This window comes from Accipiter gentilis, chromosome 30 (genome assembly GCF_929443795.1).
Source record: "Accipiter gentilis chromosome 30, bAccGen1.1, whole genome shotgun sequence".
NCBI lineage: Eukaryota > Metazoa > Chordata > Aves > Accipitriformes > Accipitridae > Astur > Astur gentilis.
Window position 1 is genome coordinate 9,332,261 of NC_064909.1, and position 19,968 is coordinate 9,352,228.

Consider the following 19,968-nt stretch of genomic DNA (forward strand, 5'->3'; position numbering starts at 1 on the left):
AGGGCACCGAGCAAAGGCGATGGCCCACGCTGGCCAGGCAAGGTGGGCGGTGCGGTGGGAGGCCCTGCAGATCCTGCGAAGCACGAAGGAGCCTTGTTCCGGACAGGTTCCTGCGGCAGGAGCCCTTCATTTTTTGAACAGGTACGTGGAATAAGTCCCTTGTTTCAGTTGCAGGCGAGGTGCAGCAAAGGCTTCACGACACCCGTTTAAGCTCGGCTCAGCCCGCGGCCCGGGAAGGGGCTCCAGCGCGTGTCAGGTTGGGCTTGCGGCCCCCCTTGCAAGAGGCGCCTGGCCAAGGCGGCAGCACCCTGCAGGAGCCCCCGGGCTTCGGGCTGGCAGGGGCCCTCTGCGGCTGGCAGGGCCCTTTGCCTGGCCGCGCGGTGTGACGCCCTCGCCCGAGGCGCCCACCCGAGCGCGGGGAAGGCGGGGGGGCAGAGGCGCCTCGGCCCCTGGAAGCCCTCAGCCCCGAGGCGAGGTGCCGGCCGAGCAGGGCCTGAGGCCCGGCCAGCCGCCCCTCCGCCGCCGCCGCCGCCGCCCCCCCCCTCCCCGCACAGGAAGCGGCGGCGGGCGGCGCCGGCATTTCCGGGGCGCCGGCCGGAGCGCGGCGGGGCCCGGTCCGCCCCTTGGTAAGCGCGTCGGCGGGGAGGCAGCCGGAGCGGTCAGCGGCCGGTCTCCTCCCCGGGTGGGTCGGGCAGGGGGTCCTGCCAGCAGCCGGGCCGGGGCCCGGCCGCGGGAGCCGGAGCCGGGAGCCGAGAGCCGATCTTCGCCCGGGAAATGGCGGCGCGGCCCCTAGGCGCCCGTGTGCCGGCTGGCGGGGGAGGGCCCCTCCCGGGTCGGCGGGGCTGTGTGCGGTCGTGAGCGGGCGGGTGAGTGCCGGGGCGGCGGGTGCGGGGCAGGTCGGGGCTCCCCCGGCGGCTGCGCAGCCCCGGGGGCCTCCTCCGCGGCCGGCCTCGGCGGGGCCCTCTGATCCACCCGGAGCCTGCCGTGGGGCCGCGGCCCAAAATCCTGCGTCCGTGCTAACGGCCGGGTCGTCGAAGATGGCACAGGAGCGGGGTTTTGGCCTCGGATTCCTGACGCAAGAGGACGAGAGCCTAAGCTTGCGCTTCGCCGTAGCCTGATGCGGTTTGATAGGAGTGCCCTTAGAAGTGCTCGCTGGTTTTCTCGGTTTCTGCACTGCTCTTCCTTCCCCCCAAAGTCTTTTGGAAATGATGTTATTGAACGTACTTTTGACTCTCACTAGATATGGATGACGGGAAGGACGAAAAAAATAGGACGCTCTGTGCAACCTCACAAGGAGAGCTGAAAGTCCGAGGTAGGCGCTGCTAATCTCTTTCCATGCTATGGTGTCGCGCATGTTATCCTTTACATCAGTTACCACCTTTGACCCTGGTGTTGAGCATTGTTGCTTGCTATTGGCAGTAGACCATGGTGCACTGGAAGAGTGGGGGAAAAAACCACCAGCCCCTCAAAATAGGTGTTCGTTGTGCTTGAGTTCTGTGAAGAGTTATTTTTGTAGACAGTAGTTACTAGCATGCTTGTCACTGTTGCCTTGTGTTATCCTAAGGAAAAGAAAAAAGGAAACGAAAACGCAGTAGAAGCAGATCATCATCCATTTCATCCACATCGTCTTCTAGCGCTGCATCCCCTTCTTCCTCATCACGCTCATCATCAAGGTCGTCGTCTTCAAGTAGCAGAGGTAAGCTACCTCCGTGCGTACTCATGATGTTTACCAGTTCTGATAGCGCTCCTGGAAACATTTAAAGCTTATTTTAAAGGTAGCTAAACCACCACAAAAGGACTGTGTGGCATACCAGTACTGCATGTTCAGAGCGTTTCTCTCAACACTTTCCTGTTGCTGTGTTAAGGTACCTCTTTATGCACAATATGCAGTGTTCCTGTGTTAATTTAAATAACTTCAAAATAGAAACTGCCATTTGAAGAAATGTTACTTTGTAACAATATGCTGTATATATTTAAAATGCCGTGTTTAGAATGTATAAGGAAAACAGACCTTGTTCCACTTCACCCATCTATCTAGATCAGAGTTGGGGTGTTTGATTTAGTCTTACTTTGGTCTTAACATTTCAAGCATTTAACTGTGAGGATTCACGTGAAGTTTATTAATATCAGTGACCACGTTCAATGGGAACACGTATGCAAACATTGCAGGATTAAGACTTCCCATACTAAGCTGCTGCTTACTTAGAGGAATTGGGGTAGATACTATCTGGGAGACAGGGCATATTTTTTCTGTGGGTATAACTTGTGACCTCGAGGGGAATGTATTGCTGATTATATCAAGACTGCATTGTTTTGATATTCTGTATCAAAATATTTGGTATCACTGCAGGTAATGTGACCAGATTGCCATTTTTTAATAAAATGTGTCAGGCTAAACACTGAACTGTATTTTATCTTTTTTTACTATGATTGGGAAGTGACTTATATTTGTGACTGTGTATTCCACAGTTTAACAGAGACTTAGTTCTGCTTCTCTTGAAGCAGATTTACATCTGTATGGAAATATTACTTGTTCTCATACTTCAGTGGCTTGATTAATGTATCTGCCATAAATATATTCTGAAAATACTCAAATATATGAACTTGCACATTTGTTGGGGGGAAGGTGTCTTCCTTTCTTCTTGAATGAATTTTATCCCATCTGATACACTCTACAACTTCTGAAAACAATTAAAATGTCATGTCAGACACTGACTGTGTGAACATGCTTGGCATGCTCTTTGGTTCATCTTTTGGAGGGATGTCAAGAAACATGTATCTGAGGAAAAAAGTCATTTTGAATTAGGCTTAAGTTGTCAGTCTCATAGATTTGCTAAAACTTTACAGCTAAAAATTCCCTAAGTTTTTCCGTTCACAGGGGAGAGCAGATGATCTAGCAAAAATGTCCTACAAGGCCATGTGTCCTGGTTTCAGCTGGGATAGAGTTAACTGTCTTCCTAGTAGCTGGTACAGTGCTATGTTCTGAGTTTAGTATGCGAAGAATGTTGATAACACGGATGTTTTCAGTTGTTGCTAAGTAGTGTTTAGACTAAAGGCCAGGATTTTTCAGCTTCTCATCCCCAGCCAGCAAGAAAGCTGGAGGGGCACAAGAAGTTGGCACAGGGCACAGCCAGGGCACCTGACCCAAACTGGCCAAGAGGGTATTCCATACCATGGGACGTCCCATCTACTATAGGAACTGGGAAGTGGGGGCAGGGAATCGCCGCTCAGGGACTAGCTGGGTGTCAGTCAGCGGGTGGTGAGCAATTGCACTGCGCATCATTTGTACATTCCAATCCTTTCATTATTGCTGTTGTCATTTTATTAGTGTTATTATTAGTTTCTTCTTGTCTGTTCTATTAAACCGTTCTTATCTCAGCCCACGGGTTTTGCTCCTTTTCCTAATTTTGTCCACCATCCCACTGGGGGGGAGTGGGCGGGGGTGCAAGTGAGCAGCTGCATGGTGCTTAGTTGCTGGCTGGGGTTAAACCGCGACACCATGTTTAAACAACTCTACTTATTCCACCTAGAGAAGAAAAGACACGAGGTAATTTAGCTAAGACAGATATATAGGTGTAGGTAGTTGCCACTATGGAGAAGGACTGGAAAATAGTTCTGTGACTTTCAGAGCAAGGAATAATGACCTAAAATTGCAACAGGAGGGCTTAGAATTCAATCTAGTAAAAATACATTCTAACAGCAGAAGAGTGGAATAGCTTGCCTAACCTGCAGTTGAAGACCTTGAATGACGAAGGTTGCCCCAGTCTCATGTGTTGTGTATAGCAGGAGTGGAGTTAACGTTCCTTGGGATAGCAAAATGGAGAGTTCTTCTGGCATTTTTTTGTCTGTGTTTCTCTTTTCTTATTTAGTGGGTGCAGCTGTAACTCTGGCTGTTAGACACTGGACAGTGGCTGGGAAAACCAAGACGAGAGTGGGGGAAACTGTCTTCTGCTCTCTTGAACTGTATGCCCCACCTACCTTCTCCAACATTGCTGGTAACATAGGTTATATGGAAAACGAAGCTAACTTGAATGCAGAAAGGACACACTTTGCTGTGGAAAGAGAGACATCGGGATATAGAATCTGGGAATGCAGCTGGTTACGTGGAGCTGGGAAGGGGGTTCCTCTCAGGCAGGAGACAAGCAGGCAAAGCAGTACTAGAACTAGGGAGGTAGGGTGGCTGAGTATGGAAATGGATTGAGCTAGTGAGGAGGCCAGATGGTGAGGGATGGCAACTCAGAAAGAGTGAACAGGAGGAAAAGGTGGCCTGGCTTAGCCTAGGAAGTCAACAGTTCAGTGCAGAAGTCTAGAGAAGTTCTTCTAGGGTTTGTGGTCACGAGAACCATGGCTAGGATGGTGGGAGGTAAAAACTGAGTCTGAAGGAGATGTGGGCAAAGGAATAAAACTGGGCAAGTGTCTGTTCATCATAGCGTACTGATTTTCAGAGTCTGGAAGAAGACCCAGTGTTCTTGAATGTACCCCTTTTCTGATGTCGCCAAACATTTGTAAGAGCCCTCTGGCCAGGTATACCATCCCCTGTGGGTGCTTAGTCCAGTCCATTGTTACCAGGAGACTGAATGTTGTGATAGAATTATCGTTTTTATACTTGCTTCTGATGTGCTTATGCTGCATTTGTCATTAGGAGGCCACAAGAAGATTGCTTGGGTAGCCTTAACTTTTTTTTCCTCACTTTTGAGTCTGGCTGTGCTCTGGTATATTCCTGTTACATTATCTTTTGCTTGGAATTTATTGTAAAGAAGCTGCAGAGGTGATAGCTTGAAGGCAGTCTGTTGGAAGACTAGTAAGCTGTTTCACAGTCTCTCTAGGTTTACAGTCCCATAGTCAAAGCTGGTGCTTCAAAATCAACTTCCTCACATACCAGTCACAGTGTAATCTTTAAAATCCATGATTGACTTATAGAACTTGTGAGTTTCTGCTTTACAAAATTTACTAAAAAACCTTGAAGTTGGAAGGTGAGCTGAGTAGGTACGAAAAGTTTTTCATTTGCCTTGAACAGTGATAATATTTTCAGTGGTTTGTCAGCCCCAACAGTACTTTTTGTTGCTTTCTTTGTGAGTCAGGATCCCTGGCTATAAAACGGGTATTTCTGCAGCTGTGCTCAACAGATTGCAAAGAAGAGAGAAATATTGCCTCTGTTAATGTAATATATTGGTATAAGTAATCACTGAGTAAATCAGGTATTTTCAGTTTCCATGTTAGACCAGTAAGTGGCAGTAAGTTAATGTGTTGCTTTTCTCAGGGTTAGTTTCAACCAGCCTTAATATATCTAGCTGAATTAAAGCATTTTCTTCTTATGGTTTACATTTCTGTATGCCTCACCTGTAAAACCAAATGCCTCTTTCAGAATACTAAACTTACAGGGGTTTGTTTTGGGGTTTTTTTTAGATTCTCCTAAGTCTAAATCAAAGAAAAAGAAAAAAGAAAAACACAACAAAAAGGTAAACATTTACTAAGAGAAATAAGTAGTTAACAAACAGAAAATAGTTGTTCGTATTTTGATAACCTTCAATGTCATGTAAGATGTCATGCTTTTGTCTGTGGCTATGTAAATCTGAATCACGCTTTTAGGGTTACAGCAGGTGAGCTGACAGGTTGGCATGTACTGGACTGTATACTAAAGGAGAAATAATTTAAAGGTTCCTTTTGCCAGTCATTGCTGGTCCAGCTAGAATTTAGAGTCGTCTCTGAAGAAAAGGGAAGTGGGGAGTCTTGATAACTTTATAGTATTTCTGTTAGAAGAAACTATTTATAGTCAGAGAGAGAGTGGTAGATACTTGCAGTTGTGATTTTTCTTTTTTGTTTTATTAGGACCTTCTGTTCAGTGATTCTTATGTATTGGGGTTACATTAAAAGAGAGATAATGAGGGATCAGGCCATTTCTGTTTCTCATGATCTCAAGGGTTGCTAACCCTGCTGCATTACTTTCTGTGTACTTCAGATAGTACCTGTTCAGTAGTGGCTGTCTTGACTAGACAGGATGTTAAGAGCTACTTGTGAGTTTCCTTTTTTTGCCCTTGTGAGTCTGTAAGCATTAGAGTATATGTCTTATACTTGTAGAAAAGGAAAAAAGAGAACAAAATGAAGAAAAAGAAAGAAAAGAAGAAAAAGAAAGAGAAAACGGGACCTGTCCAGCTTTCCAAGGTATGCTTGTGTGAGTCTGAAGTCCCGTTATATTTCTCATCCAAACACTTAATCTGTCTTGTCGTGAAAATGTTTATACCACCACTAGTTTTGTCCTCAGCAAATAGAAACTTATCTCTATTGTTCTGGCCAGTTAGGAAGTATAAAAGATTATTGTCTGTAATTTTATTTAAGATTTGTAACATTACAAAATAAAGCAAAGCTTAAGTCTTTCTAATGTGTGATCTCATTTTAGTTCTTTAAAAACAAAAAGAAGAATGAAAACTACAGCATGATAACTGGAAAGAAAATTAAGATGAAAATAAAGAAGACTAAGAAGGATAAAGAGGTAAGAGTTAAAATAGTCTATATATCCCTAAGGGACAATACTGTATCTTTTAATATTTTTTGAACAGTAGTCTTTTTGTAGAAGAGTAGATCTTACAGTTAGGTGTTGTAAATTGATTGTAGCTTTTAATGTGGCTGTGATGCCATCTGAGAAATTTTAATTCGTTCTTTTGGCAGGTTTTGTGTTATGAGTGGGCTTGGAATGCTCAGGCATGAGTGGATAAACCAAAGGATGCTTGTGCAGGTTCTTAGAATTTCAGTCCACAATGTTCAGCTGATCCATGGCTTTCTCTGTTGATTTAATTTGCACTGTTTAATTGTCCTCATCTTCTTCCAGTCTCTTGTGATCAATTGTGGTAATTGCTGCTTTACTGTGTTTTTCTAATGCATGTGAGACTAGGCATTATTTAGAGAGGAATTAAAAAGAGATGGTAATAGTATTAGGACCACATGCTCATGCATTCTCTCAAAGCAGTCAAATGTTTTTGCTGAGATACCTAGAGAAATAGATACTATGAATAGCATTTTGTGCTATTGCTATGGGTGTTTGGGCTCAGCACTTAAATAATATGTTCACTCTTTTCAGCAGTTTGCACACCTTAGAGCGATCTGCAGAGGGCTTCTGGTAGTAGTCAGTACGCATTAAAAGTGTTACTTTGCTGAGGTATCCAGTTTGGCAGATTCTGATTCAGCTGTAACAGTTCATTCTATAGCTACCAAAGCACACCTGAGCATTCCAAGTTAAATTTGGTCAAAAATACATTATCTTCTTTCTGGAACTGAAGTTTGTGTTAAATGATGCTGAATGCTTGCTAGTCTTATCCCATTAACCTGCTTGTTACAATATTTGATGTTGGTCCTTTTTTGATTGGTGTCCACTGTCATGAACATGCTGAATTGAACAACATCCATTCTTCACAACAGTTTAAGATTCAATGATTGTTTTATAAATTGTGATTTTTAAAAATACTGGAAACAAGCGTTCTGACTTTGGGCCATCTCTTATGTAAAGAGAGAACCTAAATTCATGGTTCCCTTTCTGTTATGCTGCCAGCTGCTGCTTATGCATAGAAAAAAAAATGATACTTCCCAAAGCACAAGACTTGCTGTTTGTACAGTGGAAGTTGCCTCAGACACCAGAGAATTGCATCTGTTCTGCTTGAGAGTTCCCTCCTGAGCAGGCTACGAGCTACGTGATGACAGCCCAATGGAGCCTCCATGGGGAGCCACTTAGAAAATGTATCATGAAATAGCGACAGCGACAGCTTGTCTCCTATAGCATCTCTCCTGATTACCCATTGCCTTGCACTTCCTCCAGGCACTCACACCTAACTGGTTGCTAGTCATATCCAGCTGTTTGTGGTAGTGTTTGTTGTGCAGCATGCTGAGATGTGAAAGCCCCACAGAAAGCAGGGTTATGCAGCCTGAGATGTTGAAAGCCCCACAGAAAGCAGGGTTATGCAGCCTTGGTCCACTGAGTACAGGTCTGTTAAACCACTGCTTCTGCTTTTCTGCTCTACAGAGAGACCGGAATCGTGCAGAACTCCTTGAATTTCTGAACTCTGCCTTATAATGGGAAGAGTGCTGACCAAGGACTTGTAAATATACGAAGCCAACTATCATCATGCCTAGCAAAACACTAAAGGGAAACTCAGGGAAAAGGACATCAAGTTTGACAAGACCAGACTCTCCTGCTGAGAAGACAATCAGGATGTCCTTTTTTAATGGCAAAATGAAGAGTAACTGATAACTTGTTAATGAAGATCCATGTCCTCCTTTTGAGATCCTAAGGTAATAGCCAGGCTGTGGTGTTTTAGAAGAGCCTATAAGAGTGTGTGTTGTTGACAATGATAAGAAATGACACACTGAAGTCCAATAATGAAATTTCTATCCTAACTGCATGCAGAACGCACTCTTGATTTCAAATGTCTTAATGTTTCTAGTAGTTTAAGCAAAGCAGAGTATTTGTAAATGTCTATTTGAAAGATGAGGCGTTTCTATATGTATATTTTTTCCAGTAGTGGTTTTACTTGTCCTAAAGAGCAAGTTGACCTTTGTAAATAGAACATGCTTTTACATAAATGATTTTTTGACATTCGCTAATACATTATTTTCTTTCAGAGTATGAGATATGATCTTTCTCTGGATGGTTTATTGCTCTCTCACCAGGGTAAAATACTCTAGAGCAACAGTGGTAGCTGAATGATTTTTATCCTAAAATAGAAGCAGGAAAGGTCTCTGGTGTGTTTATTTATTTGGATCAGCTGTTCAAAGGCAGCTCACAATAGTTTACCCCCCACATCTGGAGTTGCAGTTCCTAGACCTAAAATTCTGGAGTTCTGGCCTGCCTTTCTGATCCTGTGAGCTGTGTACCAAATCTTCCCCTCTCTGAAATGTGGCAAGACACATACACATATCTTAGTCTAATGGAAGGAGAAAGAGCTGTAGGAATGATGCTGAGGCAGGCAGTGACAGTGACCCTCCAGGTATGTTGACAGTCTGCCGTGAGATGAGACAGGTCTGGATATGCAGCTGGACCCCAGCATAACTTGTGTGTGTGTGTTAGCTGTGGTAGTTTACTCAGTGCTTGCTCACTTCCTTCCAGAGCCTTGACCTTCTATTACCCAGCAGGCCCCTGTGTACCTAACTCTGATGTAGGAATTCCACTTGAATCCCTTGTGTAGCAAGCACTCCTTGGGAACCACAATTTAGGAATACCTGGATAAAGGAGTCAAGGGAAGTTGACTTTGAAAAGAGTATCAGATGTACAGTGGTCAAGAGTGTGGGGAGTTCATTAAAGAGCAAACAAATTGAAAACTCTTTACATCTGTGTCTGCCACGGTATTTTAAGTAAATCTGAAGATTTGTACTGTTGCTCAAGGGATAATTTAAAAACTGTTTTGATGTATGAAACTTTGTGAAGATGCTAGAATCCTGTCTTTTCCCTAGTTTTTTTTTCTTGTGAAACATTTTGCAATTGTTGCAGAGATGCAACTCTTTAGAGACTAAAGCCTGATCAAGAAGAGCAGGTCCTTACATCCTTATGAACATAAAACATGAAAACACATAGGTAAGAACTGGAGTTGACTTGGCTTCTAACTTGGTGATGGATGCTTTTTTTTGGAAGCACTGTTCTGAAATGTCAGTAGGAGAAAAAACAAACAAACAAAAAAACCCTCCTCCTTTCTTTTTTTCATGGGGATCATGCTTTGATTTATGCTACTTTGGTTATCTTATAGCTAGCGATGCCAAAGCTTCTTGTGCAGATAAGCAGCTTTTATCTCTGGACTTCTCTTAACAAGGTTAATCCCAAACATGCTCTTAGGGAGATACTAATGTCCTTGCCATTCCCTGGGTTATAGTTTACGTAAAGATAGCATCATTTCCTGAAAATTTAGTGGGGGAAAAAAAAAGGTAGAAATTTGGAAGATAGAAAGCAAGTAGGAATGGGAAACTCGGAGATCACACTTGTAAAGAACTGTGTTGGTTGGAAGGTTCAGACTTAATTGAAATAATCTGCTTTTTGCTGCCGCCTTCAAGATCGGTCAAGATCGTAAAAACTCCTTCCCTGTTCCATGCTAGTATGGAAAAGGCCAAGGACCTTTAGTAATATGATGTCGTCTGTTCCTCTTTTAGGGTTTTGGTAGTTGCCAACTCTGTACAAAAATGAGTCAGACCACTTTTTAAAAAAGAAAAAAAAATAAAAGAAAACTTTGTTGTTATTGTTTCAGGACAGAGGAGCTTTTCCTGTTCAGTATTGACATGCTGGATATGCTTTGGTGGCGCTTTAAAGTATTTCTATGCCAGCATTTACTTCTAAGCTATCATTTCTTTTAGAAAGCCAAGCTGCTTAAGTTCTGTGGCAGTGATTCAGTTTTTTATTCTCTCTTGCCCAGTCAGTTATAAGTGCTGTCTGAAACTTTCCAGCAGTTTCTGCTTTTATAAGCCTCCTTTTCTTTCTTACCCATCTCCGTGTAGATTCTTGGATTTCTAAAGAGGTTTGCATTCATGTTGCATCCTTCCCTCCCCCATCTTTTCCCACAGGCACTGAGATCATGTGCATCTTTTTGGGACTGAGTATCTTTGAGGCTGCTGTTTGGAGCTGGCCAACAGATTCCAGTCTCCCTAGTGAGCACAGACCCATATAGCCAGAATAATTGTTCGTGCCTTGCTGCCTGAGGAAAGAAGTTAATTTTGTTGACCTTTTGACTAAAGCATAGCTGCTTAATACTGCTTCAGATTACTGTTGTGGCAGCAGAACCAAAGACTGAACCAGATGTGAAGGTTATGACAGTAAGGTAAGAGATGTAGAGGAATGTGATGAAATACAAATGGAGAAATTTGCATGAGGGAACTGTGAAGTGGCGTGGGATGTTGACCTGATATGCAAATGGCTGATAGAGAGCCTTGCTACCAGGTCTCAAAAAAGTGCATATCGTGGGGGAAGATGAAGGCTGGTACAATAGAACAATAGAAGAGGTATGAGGTAGGGATAGATGGAGACTGCTTCTGTCAGAAGTCATGGAATGGGGCAGAGGTCAGGTGATAAGGAAGGTGCTGCAGAAGCCTACCTGGCTGGACAAGTTGAGATTCTTGCTAAAATGCTGAATAATAGAAGTCTCTCAGATGTGAAACCTACTTTTTTGTGTGTGTGTGTGACAGTCTTCCATATCACACTCACTTCCTGTGCCCCTGCACCATTTTCCATTCTGGCAATCATGCAGAATTCAACTGAATTTTTTTAAGAACAGAAATTCCAGAAACAGAAGTCACTGACGTGGGAAGGAGAGGAAAGATACATTCTCTGAGCTGCTGCCACCATGCCCATCTTCCTTGGCACTGTTCTTTCTAAGTATTCTATCCCATTTACAAAAATTGTGCCGTAAGCAGCAGAATTGGTAAGACTTGGTCCCTTGGGATTTGTGTCTGTTGCTCTTTAAACCCTTGCTACCACACTAGTCCTACCTCCCACTTGAGTGCTGTAGTTAAGCAGGCATAAATGTAAAATGGCTGCGTGGTTTTCATTGATCCCATGGTGGAGGGTGCTCATTTGGACCTCCTGGATCTAGTGAGTAATTGTCATGAAGCCGGAAGGGAACCAGGTATTTCTAAAGATCTCTCCACAAGTGATACAACTGTTAAGTTGTATCCGCAAAAGTTATCAGAAGGCGATGGAGCACAGTTACATACGTTTCTTTTCTTATGTGGGGAAAACCGGCAAAAACCCAAACATGAAAGAACGGTTGATGCAAGTAATTAAGTGATTCAGCTAGTTCTTATGGGCAATACAATTCTTTGTTACTCATTTCCTTTATGATTTGCCTGAACTTGAGTCCTTTGCCCATGCAAAAATGTACAAGAGATCAAGGTGAGAAAATACATGAGAATACCACTTTGTATTGGAAGTACTTGCCTCCATTGAAGTAAGATGTATCATCCTGCAGTGCTGAGCAGGGCCTGCAATTTTGATACCTGTTTGATATTTAGTATGGTTAAACTTAGGGAAGTTGTGCTGTTTTGGTGTACTTGGATGTTTCATGCTGCAGGAGTATATGAGCTTCCCAGTCATCCTCTGCAGTGGGGAAAACTGAGTAAGCTTTATATGCAGGGGAAAAGCAGAGGTCAGAAAGGCTGAAGTAACTTGCCCTGGGGTCACCTGCTGAACCTGCCCTGGTGAGGTGCGGTGGGAACCTTGACCACTGGATGGAGCTCTGATATGCTTTGTTGTATGAGTTAAACATACTCTTTGTTGTCTGCTGTGCATATTTAGAAACAAGTTTCCAAAGTTATTGCTCAGCTCTCAAGGTTGGGAGCTCCACTTTCATTTGGGCCCTCCATGAAATGGCTGGATTTTAAGTGATAGCAGGTCCTCCTGAAGGATGTGAGGTCCTGGGCACACCTGAAAATCCTCCAGTCTGCTACTTAGTTGTATTTGAAGCTGTAAGGTGATAAGCTTTTGAGGAGCTGCTGCTTAAAATTATTGGCAAACACCCAGCCTTCTGGTTCCATCTCTGGACAAAACAAATCATCAGAATTACTGTCCAGTGCAGAGATCATGATTTATCTGGCTGTTGACAACAGGTTATTTTTTTCCTGCCTGTTCAATTTTCGTCTTAAATTGGTCTAAGGAACCATGTTTTGAGCCTTTTAAGCAGTGTGAAGAATGTCATTAACATCCAGTCTGACAAGTGTACATCAATCACAGAGGCACAATGTTGAAGATGACAACTCTTCTGATACCAGCATGCTGGCCACTGGTGCCATCTTCCAATAAGGTGCTAAACACTACAGCTAACATCAGTTGTGTTCATTTTGCTCTCCATTCATGAGCTGTTCTCTGGGTGACAGTGGTGTGAGAGAAAGGTAGTGTGAGGAATGAATCTATTTGTCAGGAGAGGCCTGGTTACAAAGCTGCTGCCCGTTTCCTGGTTAATCATTGCTGGGAAATCTGCCGGCAGGTGGCATTGCTGTCCAGCTGGATGGTCATGGAAATCTAATTTTTTTTTTATTTTTTTTTTTTTACCTTTGGACATTGGCTTTGCACTTTCTTATTCTGAAACCCTATAATTAGTCTGCAAAGACCTAATTATGTGTTGATTATGGGGAACATTTGTTACTGCTGTCCTGCGAATTTAGTCCAGTCTTTGTTCATTTCTTGCTCCTGCCTGTGCTGTGGACAGACAATAGTCTCTCCTGCTGGTGCTTCAGCTGGAAGCCTTTAACTTCTAAGTAGTTGAATGCAACAGGAGCAAGTTGCTGAGAGCCAGTAGGGACCTGGAAGGACCAGGTGTTCTTGCACCATCCCTACCTGGGGCTGCTGAGTTCTTCAGAAACTGCACCCTGCTCTTCTCCATCTCTGAAATATTTTCAGACCTCCAGTGCCAGAATATAGTGGAAAAGAAAAACCCACCTGAGGAGTATTTCACTGTCACTGCTTCATACCACATCTGGTTATTTAAATAGTCTTCAGACTAAATTAGGTGCATTCTGTTGCTTTAGGCAGCCTGACACTGCAGAGAGTAAGGTTGGAAAAGGTACTGCACATGGACTGTGACCTAATAGAGGCCTCTGAGAATATGGCATTGTGATCACTGAACAGGTGTAACTAATTACATTCTGAGAGTAGATACTCTTATGTAGAAAACATGTGCTGTTTCCCACACTTCTGCAGTATCTACTACCGGGTCAGATTAGATTAATTTGGTAGAGGAAAAATGTAATTGTGACTAAAATACAGAAGTGAGATGCTGTAATCTGGTTATCTAGCCAAGACTCTAAGAATTTATAATTTTATGAAGTGTACCATATACACAGATAACCATAAATCATCACATAACTCAGTGCTTCTTGTAGCCCTTTTCCTCACCTTTGTCATGTTTAAGATCTCATCCTGCAAAGATTTTCCCTCAGTTTGAAAATACATTTGTGCAGCAACTGCACAGAAAATATATGGTAGTCATTAGGAGACCTGGGCCCCGAGACCCAACTCTCACAGCCAGCACAGTATCTTTCTGATGTAAGCCAGCTTGAAACATGGCTTGTCTGATCATACAAAGGGAACAAGAGGTCCCTTGTGCTGACAGCCCGCAGCATGGTTGGCAGTACCAGGGAAAGGCAGGGGCTGAGATTATGATGTCTCTGCCTGGCACAGGTGGGTGGAACTGAGGGAGGCTTAATAGCCCTTCCTCTGTTGCGGGGCACAACCAAAAAGGCTTTGACTTGTGCAGTCTAGTGCTTCTCAGAATGCTTTTTGGGCAAAACTACAGTGCAATGTTCTTTATCAGGGAGGTGTAGCACAACACTGGAATATCAGAATGGCCATCCAGAATGGCCTAGCTGTCTATAGTTTTCCTCCTGGGAGAGGCCTGTAGCAATGTTTGGGGAAGTAGTGTAAGCAACAACACAGAGATTTGCTTGTCCACAGCTTTTGGCAAGGAGTGACCTAAGCCCTGTGCTGTAGGTTGTATCCTGACCACTGTGGTTTACTGACCCTCTGAACTCATGTAGTCCCCTTTTGGAACCACTCATCTGATCTCCAGAATCCACCGAGCGATGCATTCCATACTTCAGTAATACTTCATATGGGGAAAAAATTACTTCCTTTTGTTTAACATATGCGTGCTTTACATGTACCCTGCTTAGCACAGGGAGCCCTGAGCCATCTGGGGCCATCTGCTAATATTAAGATGTTCTAGTACCCAGGATCAGGTACAGAATCAACAGGAGTGACTCAAGTATCTGGAGACAAAGCATCAATTTTGTCACTTTATCTTCTCATTTCATGGCAATACTGGTTAATGTGAGACGTGCTTGGAAACATGTTGATGAAGACTTCAATTCAAGGTTGTATCTGTAAACCACTTAGCTTCAGAGAATTTCAGACCTTTCTAGTAGTTTAATCCTGGTTATTTATCATTTTAAATCTTGGGATCTGTTTGTAGAGGTATCAAGATAGAACGTAGGTGGCTGTGTTTGTAGCCTGTAGAGGATGGCTTTTTTTTGTTTAGATCAAGTGCCTTTACCATTCCTGCCTTCCTCCTTTGATACATACACAGTGCATGGTAGGGCAGTGAAACAGCTGTTGTGTTTGGCTAGATGTGGACAGATTATATTTCAGGAGATCTTTAATTACAGACAACAAGTACAAAAAATTGTTTTATATTTCACAGCTTTGCTTTAATTCTCTGAGGTTCTGTGATGAAATGTATAAACAGTGCAATCTCAGCAGACAAGTATTTCCTGCGAAGCTTACTCCAATTCCCCATGGTGTGATAGCTGTCTGAACTATAGGCTGATATGGGTGAGGAACCTCACCTCCTGCAGACCTTTGCCGGCTACCACAGCCTGTGGGCCAGGCTCATCTGCAGAAGGCATAGAGGCTGGGCTGCATAGTTTCTGTCAGGTGAGTAGTGACTCTGAGTGTTAGCCCCTTGAAGCTGAGCAGTGCAGCTGAGCTGCTATAGAGGTGTTGCCATTACTTTTTAGAATGTATAGTAAGTCTAGGACTGCTTTTTCCTGGGTGTAACGATGTCCTTTGGCCAGCATAACACTATCAGCAGTGGGGCAACCGTGATGCTCTGGGCTTATACCAAAATCCTTGCTCAGTTTTGAGAGAGTGATTGAGGATTTAGAATTATTTTTATTCAGTTCACTTGTTTGTTAATTATGTTATGCTCCTATTTCACTTTTTATTCTTCTTGAAGTGTTAAGATACTGGACTAGCTCTTGGGAGGGGCTAAGAACATATCAGAGAGTCTTATCAGGGCTGTGTAGAAATGTGGGTGGTTTGGGATTGTTGTTTTGGTTTTTTTGGTTGTTGGGTTTTTTTACACTAACAAATAGGGCAGCCCAGAAGGAGCAGAGCTGTGGAGTCAGACGGTTGTAGATGAGGACCTGATGTTCACACTACACAAGTTTCATGAGGGTTTACTTCAGACCAGCATTAGTCCAACTTTATGATCTGTAAGCCAGCTGCAATCGATCATTTGGGTTAGCTTCATCCAAAAGCAATCTAGTTTGCCCAGTGTGCCTGCCCAGTGCCTTGGACCATAGCACAGTAGGCAGGGACAATCAGGAGTTGCATGCTCCTGATTTGAACTAAAATGCTAATTTAGCCACACAAAATGTGGAATTAGGACAAGGCAAGCATGAGCGGGTAGTTGTTGCTGCATGCTGTGACCAAAGGATCTTTTATGGTTTGGTCTACAGCATTCCTAAGAAAAATGAACACCGCAAGCACAGTGCAGCAATCATGCATCTTAACCACCTCCCCAGCTCTGCTTCAGTACCTGCTGGTGCATACACAATGCAGAAGGTCACAGTCAGTCTCCAAGCAGCTGGCTACAGGCAAATGTGGTACTACTTCTATACCTTTAAGAGTACTAGATAGCATATATTAAGAACAGAAACCTCATAGCTTGGTATCTGAATACCCCTTTATCATCAGATACTACTGTGAGCGCAGTGTAACTTGCAGAAGAGGTACAGGGAGAATGCTACTGTTTAAAAGTTTGGGTTACGTTTTATTTTGGAGAAATGATAGATAAGTTGAGGCAAAACAGCTGTTGCAGGCACTGCCACAGGTGGCCTCCATAACATACATGGCTTTGACCAAAGGTCAGATTTGTCTCCCTTTGCTGGCTGTTAAACAAGAATGGTAACTGCTAGCTGGAGGTTGTTAATGAAGGACACAGTATGATCACAGGCTGCTGTGACAGTGCAAACACCCCTTTAGGTGATTTCCTTGGCTTTGTACATTGGTGTAGGGAAGTTAGTTACTCCTGATTCTCCTTAAGAAAGAGTGAGCACATTACAGACACTGTACTGTAGCAAAGAGCTTTATGTCAGTGTGTCTGAATGTCCCATCTCTCCCAGCAGTCCATCAAATATTGCATCAATACAGTCAATACTGAAGGTGTCAAATAGAACATGAGTGCAAATAAAATAAGAGCTGTAGCATGAAATCTGAACTCATATCAGCCTTCAGTACCATACAGTGGTTTGTAAATATATTAAAAAAATATGGTTAGCTTTTTTCCAAACAAGAATTGTTCTGCCAATTGTGGTGATCCCTTTGCTAGAGATCCCACATCTTCTGGACAGCTAAGGCTATGCTAAGTGTGTAAAGCCTTTGTTTTTTACTTCATATACACAATCACATTACTTCACAAGGACATACAGCTGAAAAACACAAAGCTGATTGTCAGAAGGCTTTAAACTCTTCCTCATTGACCTAGAGTTGAAATAGCCCATCCCAAACTGGATGCTGTATCTGAAGCCCTGAGTTTTTGATTAAAAGTGAGCTTCTGCTTTCTGTCTGCAGGAGGGCTGCTGGCAGCGCTGTTTACCCAGGGACTTAGAAACTACAGCTTGGTGCTAGTAAGAAAGCCTTGTCTTCAGTCTTAGATAGCTGAGAGGGGAGAAAGCAAGAGCCAGAATCCCACAGTTTTAGAGAGCTCTTAAGGGTTTGATCTTGATCTTTGTTTTATGCTGCTCTCCCCTGTCTCTCTCTGGAAGAAGCTGCACGTTTCTATGTAGGATAGATTACATGAACTGGAATTCTTCCTGGAGGTGGCACAGCCTCAAAGGGTTTTATCTTGGCTGTAGTACCCACATGTTGCTGCAAAGATCCCCAGGGAAAAGACTTGGAAACAGACAAAAGAAACAACAAAGCTACAGGGTCCTCCATGAGGCTATACACTGCTGGCATGATTCCCCAAAAGCCAGTCATACAGGGAAATCCCTCTCTTCCTTACCCATCTCCCATTGGTCACTACAAAGCATCCTCGCCCTTGGCTTCTCTACAGGACCCATGACTTTCACAGTGTGCTATTCTATTTCCTTTGCTGGTGGTAGCTCTCCCTACTGATGCTGAGTTAGGGCCCTAGTAGCTTTTCCTCAGTGGCATTTTCCTGTTTCTTCAAGGTCTCAGCAGAGCCATGCTGTCCTACAAGCTACTCAGTTTGCACCAAAGATTCTTTTGTTATAGTATCAACTCACTGGCCAACAGCCTGTGATATGGAAAGCTCTCTTCTGAGTGCTCATGAGAGAAGACAGAGAACAAACCTTCATCAGAGCCCTTCAGTCACTCACAGCAGCAGCTTGTTAAAATGATCTCAACTATTGCAGCTGTAGAAAGAGCCCTGCAGATGAATGCTGATTCCCTTCACCCTTCTCTGTACATCGATACTATCCTTTAGTACTCTTTCAGGCTTAGCCAAAAACATTAATTTCAGCCCACTAACTTATTACTGGGATGTGGGGTGGAGCACTTACCTCAGCAACACAGAGCACTGAGGACCAAGAAGAGCATTTGCCACAGCACTGATGTATGCGCCTGTATATCTATGTAGCAGGTTGTTATATTTCTATCTACTCTGCAGGTGCAAGGTTCAGGGGGTTCTGCCTGCACAAAAGAGAAAATACTCAAGAAACCTGAGCATGTGTAAACTGGTTGCTGTGGAATAATATTGGTCTTTCTTCTCAAAAAACTTGGGTCTGTTTCTACTTAGGTTAGATTGTGAATTGTCAGCAAAAAGCTAATCCAGAGCAGTGCTGAGGTTGCCTGTGAAGTTTCTTGTAGCACTGAGGAAGGTTATTAGTTGGAAAAGGAAGTTTGGTTCCAAATCAGATAAGAGCTTTAACTCACAGGCCTGAGCCTGTAAGCCTTACTCGTGTAAGTGGCTGTCTTGCTTTCAGCAAGATTGGTCCAGCCAGCAGCTCTCACTAGCTTGGGCCAAAAGCTTTCATAGATAACTACATCCAGGCAGGGGGGTGGGAGGGGGGGGAGACAGACATCACAAAACTAGTTCATTTTCCACAAGAAAGCAGTAATAAGAATGAGATAGTAAGTGAGCCTTGCCCTTAAGGTTACTGAATAGCTACTAAATTAAAGGAAAGGCTAGCTTGTTTGGTAATAAATTGTGTTACACACCACGGGCATCAGCAGCAGTTAGTATGGACACAGCTTCCACGAGGGAGACAGGCAGGAAGAGAGAGCTGGAACAAAGAAGAAACAGTAGAGCTAAAAAAGGGTTAACTGGGATTTTGAAAGATCACTGTCTAAAAACCTTATTTAGTATAGAGTCAGTAATCCTTGGCATTCCGAAACTCTGGCATGCTCCAAACCCTCCTGGTGGGCTGGGTGCCCCGCTCCACATCCTCAGAGATGGTCTTGATGTCACTGATGAATGGGGAAATCCTGGACCGAGACTTAAATGTTGTTAAGGAGAGGCTGGTTTTGTTCTTTGTGTTCCATTGCCTGGCAAGCTTCTTGGCCTCTTCCTCCTCTTTGATCTTCTCAGCAGCTTCCTGCAGGACAGAGCGGAAGAGCCGGGATACTTCCTGCACTTCTGGTTCATATTCAGCAATGAGTTGCCGGAATCTGAAAGCACAGTCAAGACACAGTTTTGATTAAAAACATCAAATTATGGATTGCTGCCAAGTCACTGTACTAGGCTTGGAACTTGCCCTCTCCTGCATAATGGGACTCCCTGGACTGAAGAGAACAACAGGGAGGGGCCATAAAGATATGCTCAAGTTCTCAAATCATAAGCAAGCCAGAGAATGTAAGGAAGCAATGAATCACCGTTTCTCATAAGCACAAGAAATAATAGGGAGCACCAAACAAAACTAGAAGGTGGCAAGTTTGGAACAGAAGGACGTGCTCTTTTCACACAACACCTATTAAATCAGAACTCAGTGCTATCAATAGCTTAAGAAACAAAATGATGAGACAAGTTTGTAGAAAATGTCCCCATCACTGCTGATTAAATGTGATTGTCCAAATGCGAATCCTTGCTTAAATAGTCCCTGAACTGCTGCTTACCAGAAGCTGATGATAAACCAGGGAAAGTCTCACTAGACTTTCCCTGTTTCCAATTCTTGTTTCCCATAGCATTACCCAATGGCTACTAGACAATCAAAAATCCTGTAAAACTCTTTTTTGTTGTATGTTTGGTAGGCTCTCAATATTTAAAT

General features: G+C 43.5%; 2 protein-coding genes across 8 annotated transcripts in view; one reads left to right on the forward strand and one right to left on the reverse strand.

The window, feature by feature from the left end:
* LOC126052605 (protein FAM133-like) overlaps nt 1-19,968 on the forward strand; it is a 27,168-nt gene continuing 7,200 nt past the window's right edge. Inside the window, exons 1-8 of one of the 6 annotated variants that reach the window (XR_007510100.1) lie at nt 595-682; nt 1,241-1,312; nt 1,565-1,696; nt 5,407-5,459; nt 6,079-6,162; nt 6,398-6,490; nt 8,012-8,280; nt 15,159-15,269. Coding sequence is in view for 3 of the 6 variants with exons in the window: in XM_049833511.1 (XP_049689468.1) it covers nt 1,243-1,312; nt 1,565-1,696; nt 3,870-4,201 (534 nt within the window). In the remaining 3 variants the exon portion in view is untranslated. The other 5 variants (XR_007510099.1, XR_007510098.1, XM_049833512.1 and 2 more) reach the window with 5 other exon arrangements.
* RD3 (RD3 regulator of GUCY2D) overlaps nt 16,013-19,968 on the reverse strand; it is a 23,005-nt gene continuing 19,049 nt past the window's right edge. For both annotated transcript variants that reach the window (XM_049833508.1, XM_049833507.1), the window contains one exon: nt 16,013-19,372. In XM_049833508.1, coding sequence (XP_049689465.1) covers nt 19,075-19,372 — 298 coding nt within the window. In that variant the 3' untranslated portion in view covers nt 16,013-19,074. The remainder of the gene's footprint in view (nt 19,373-19,968) is intronic.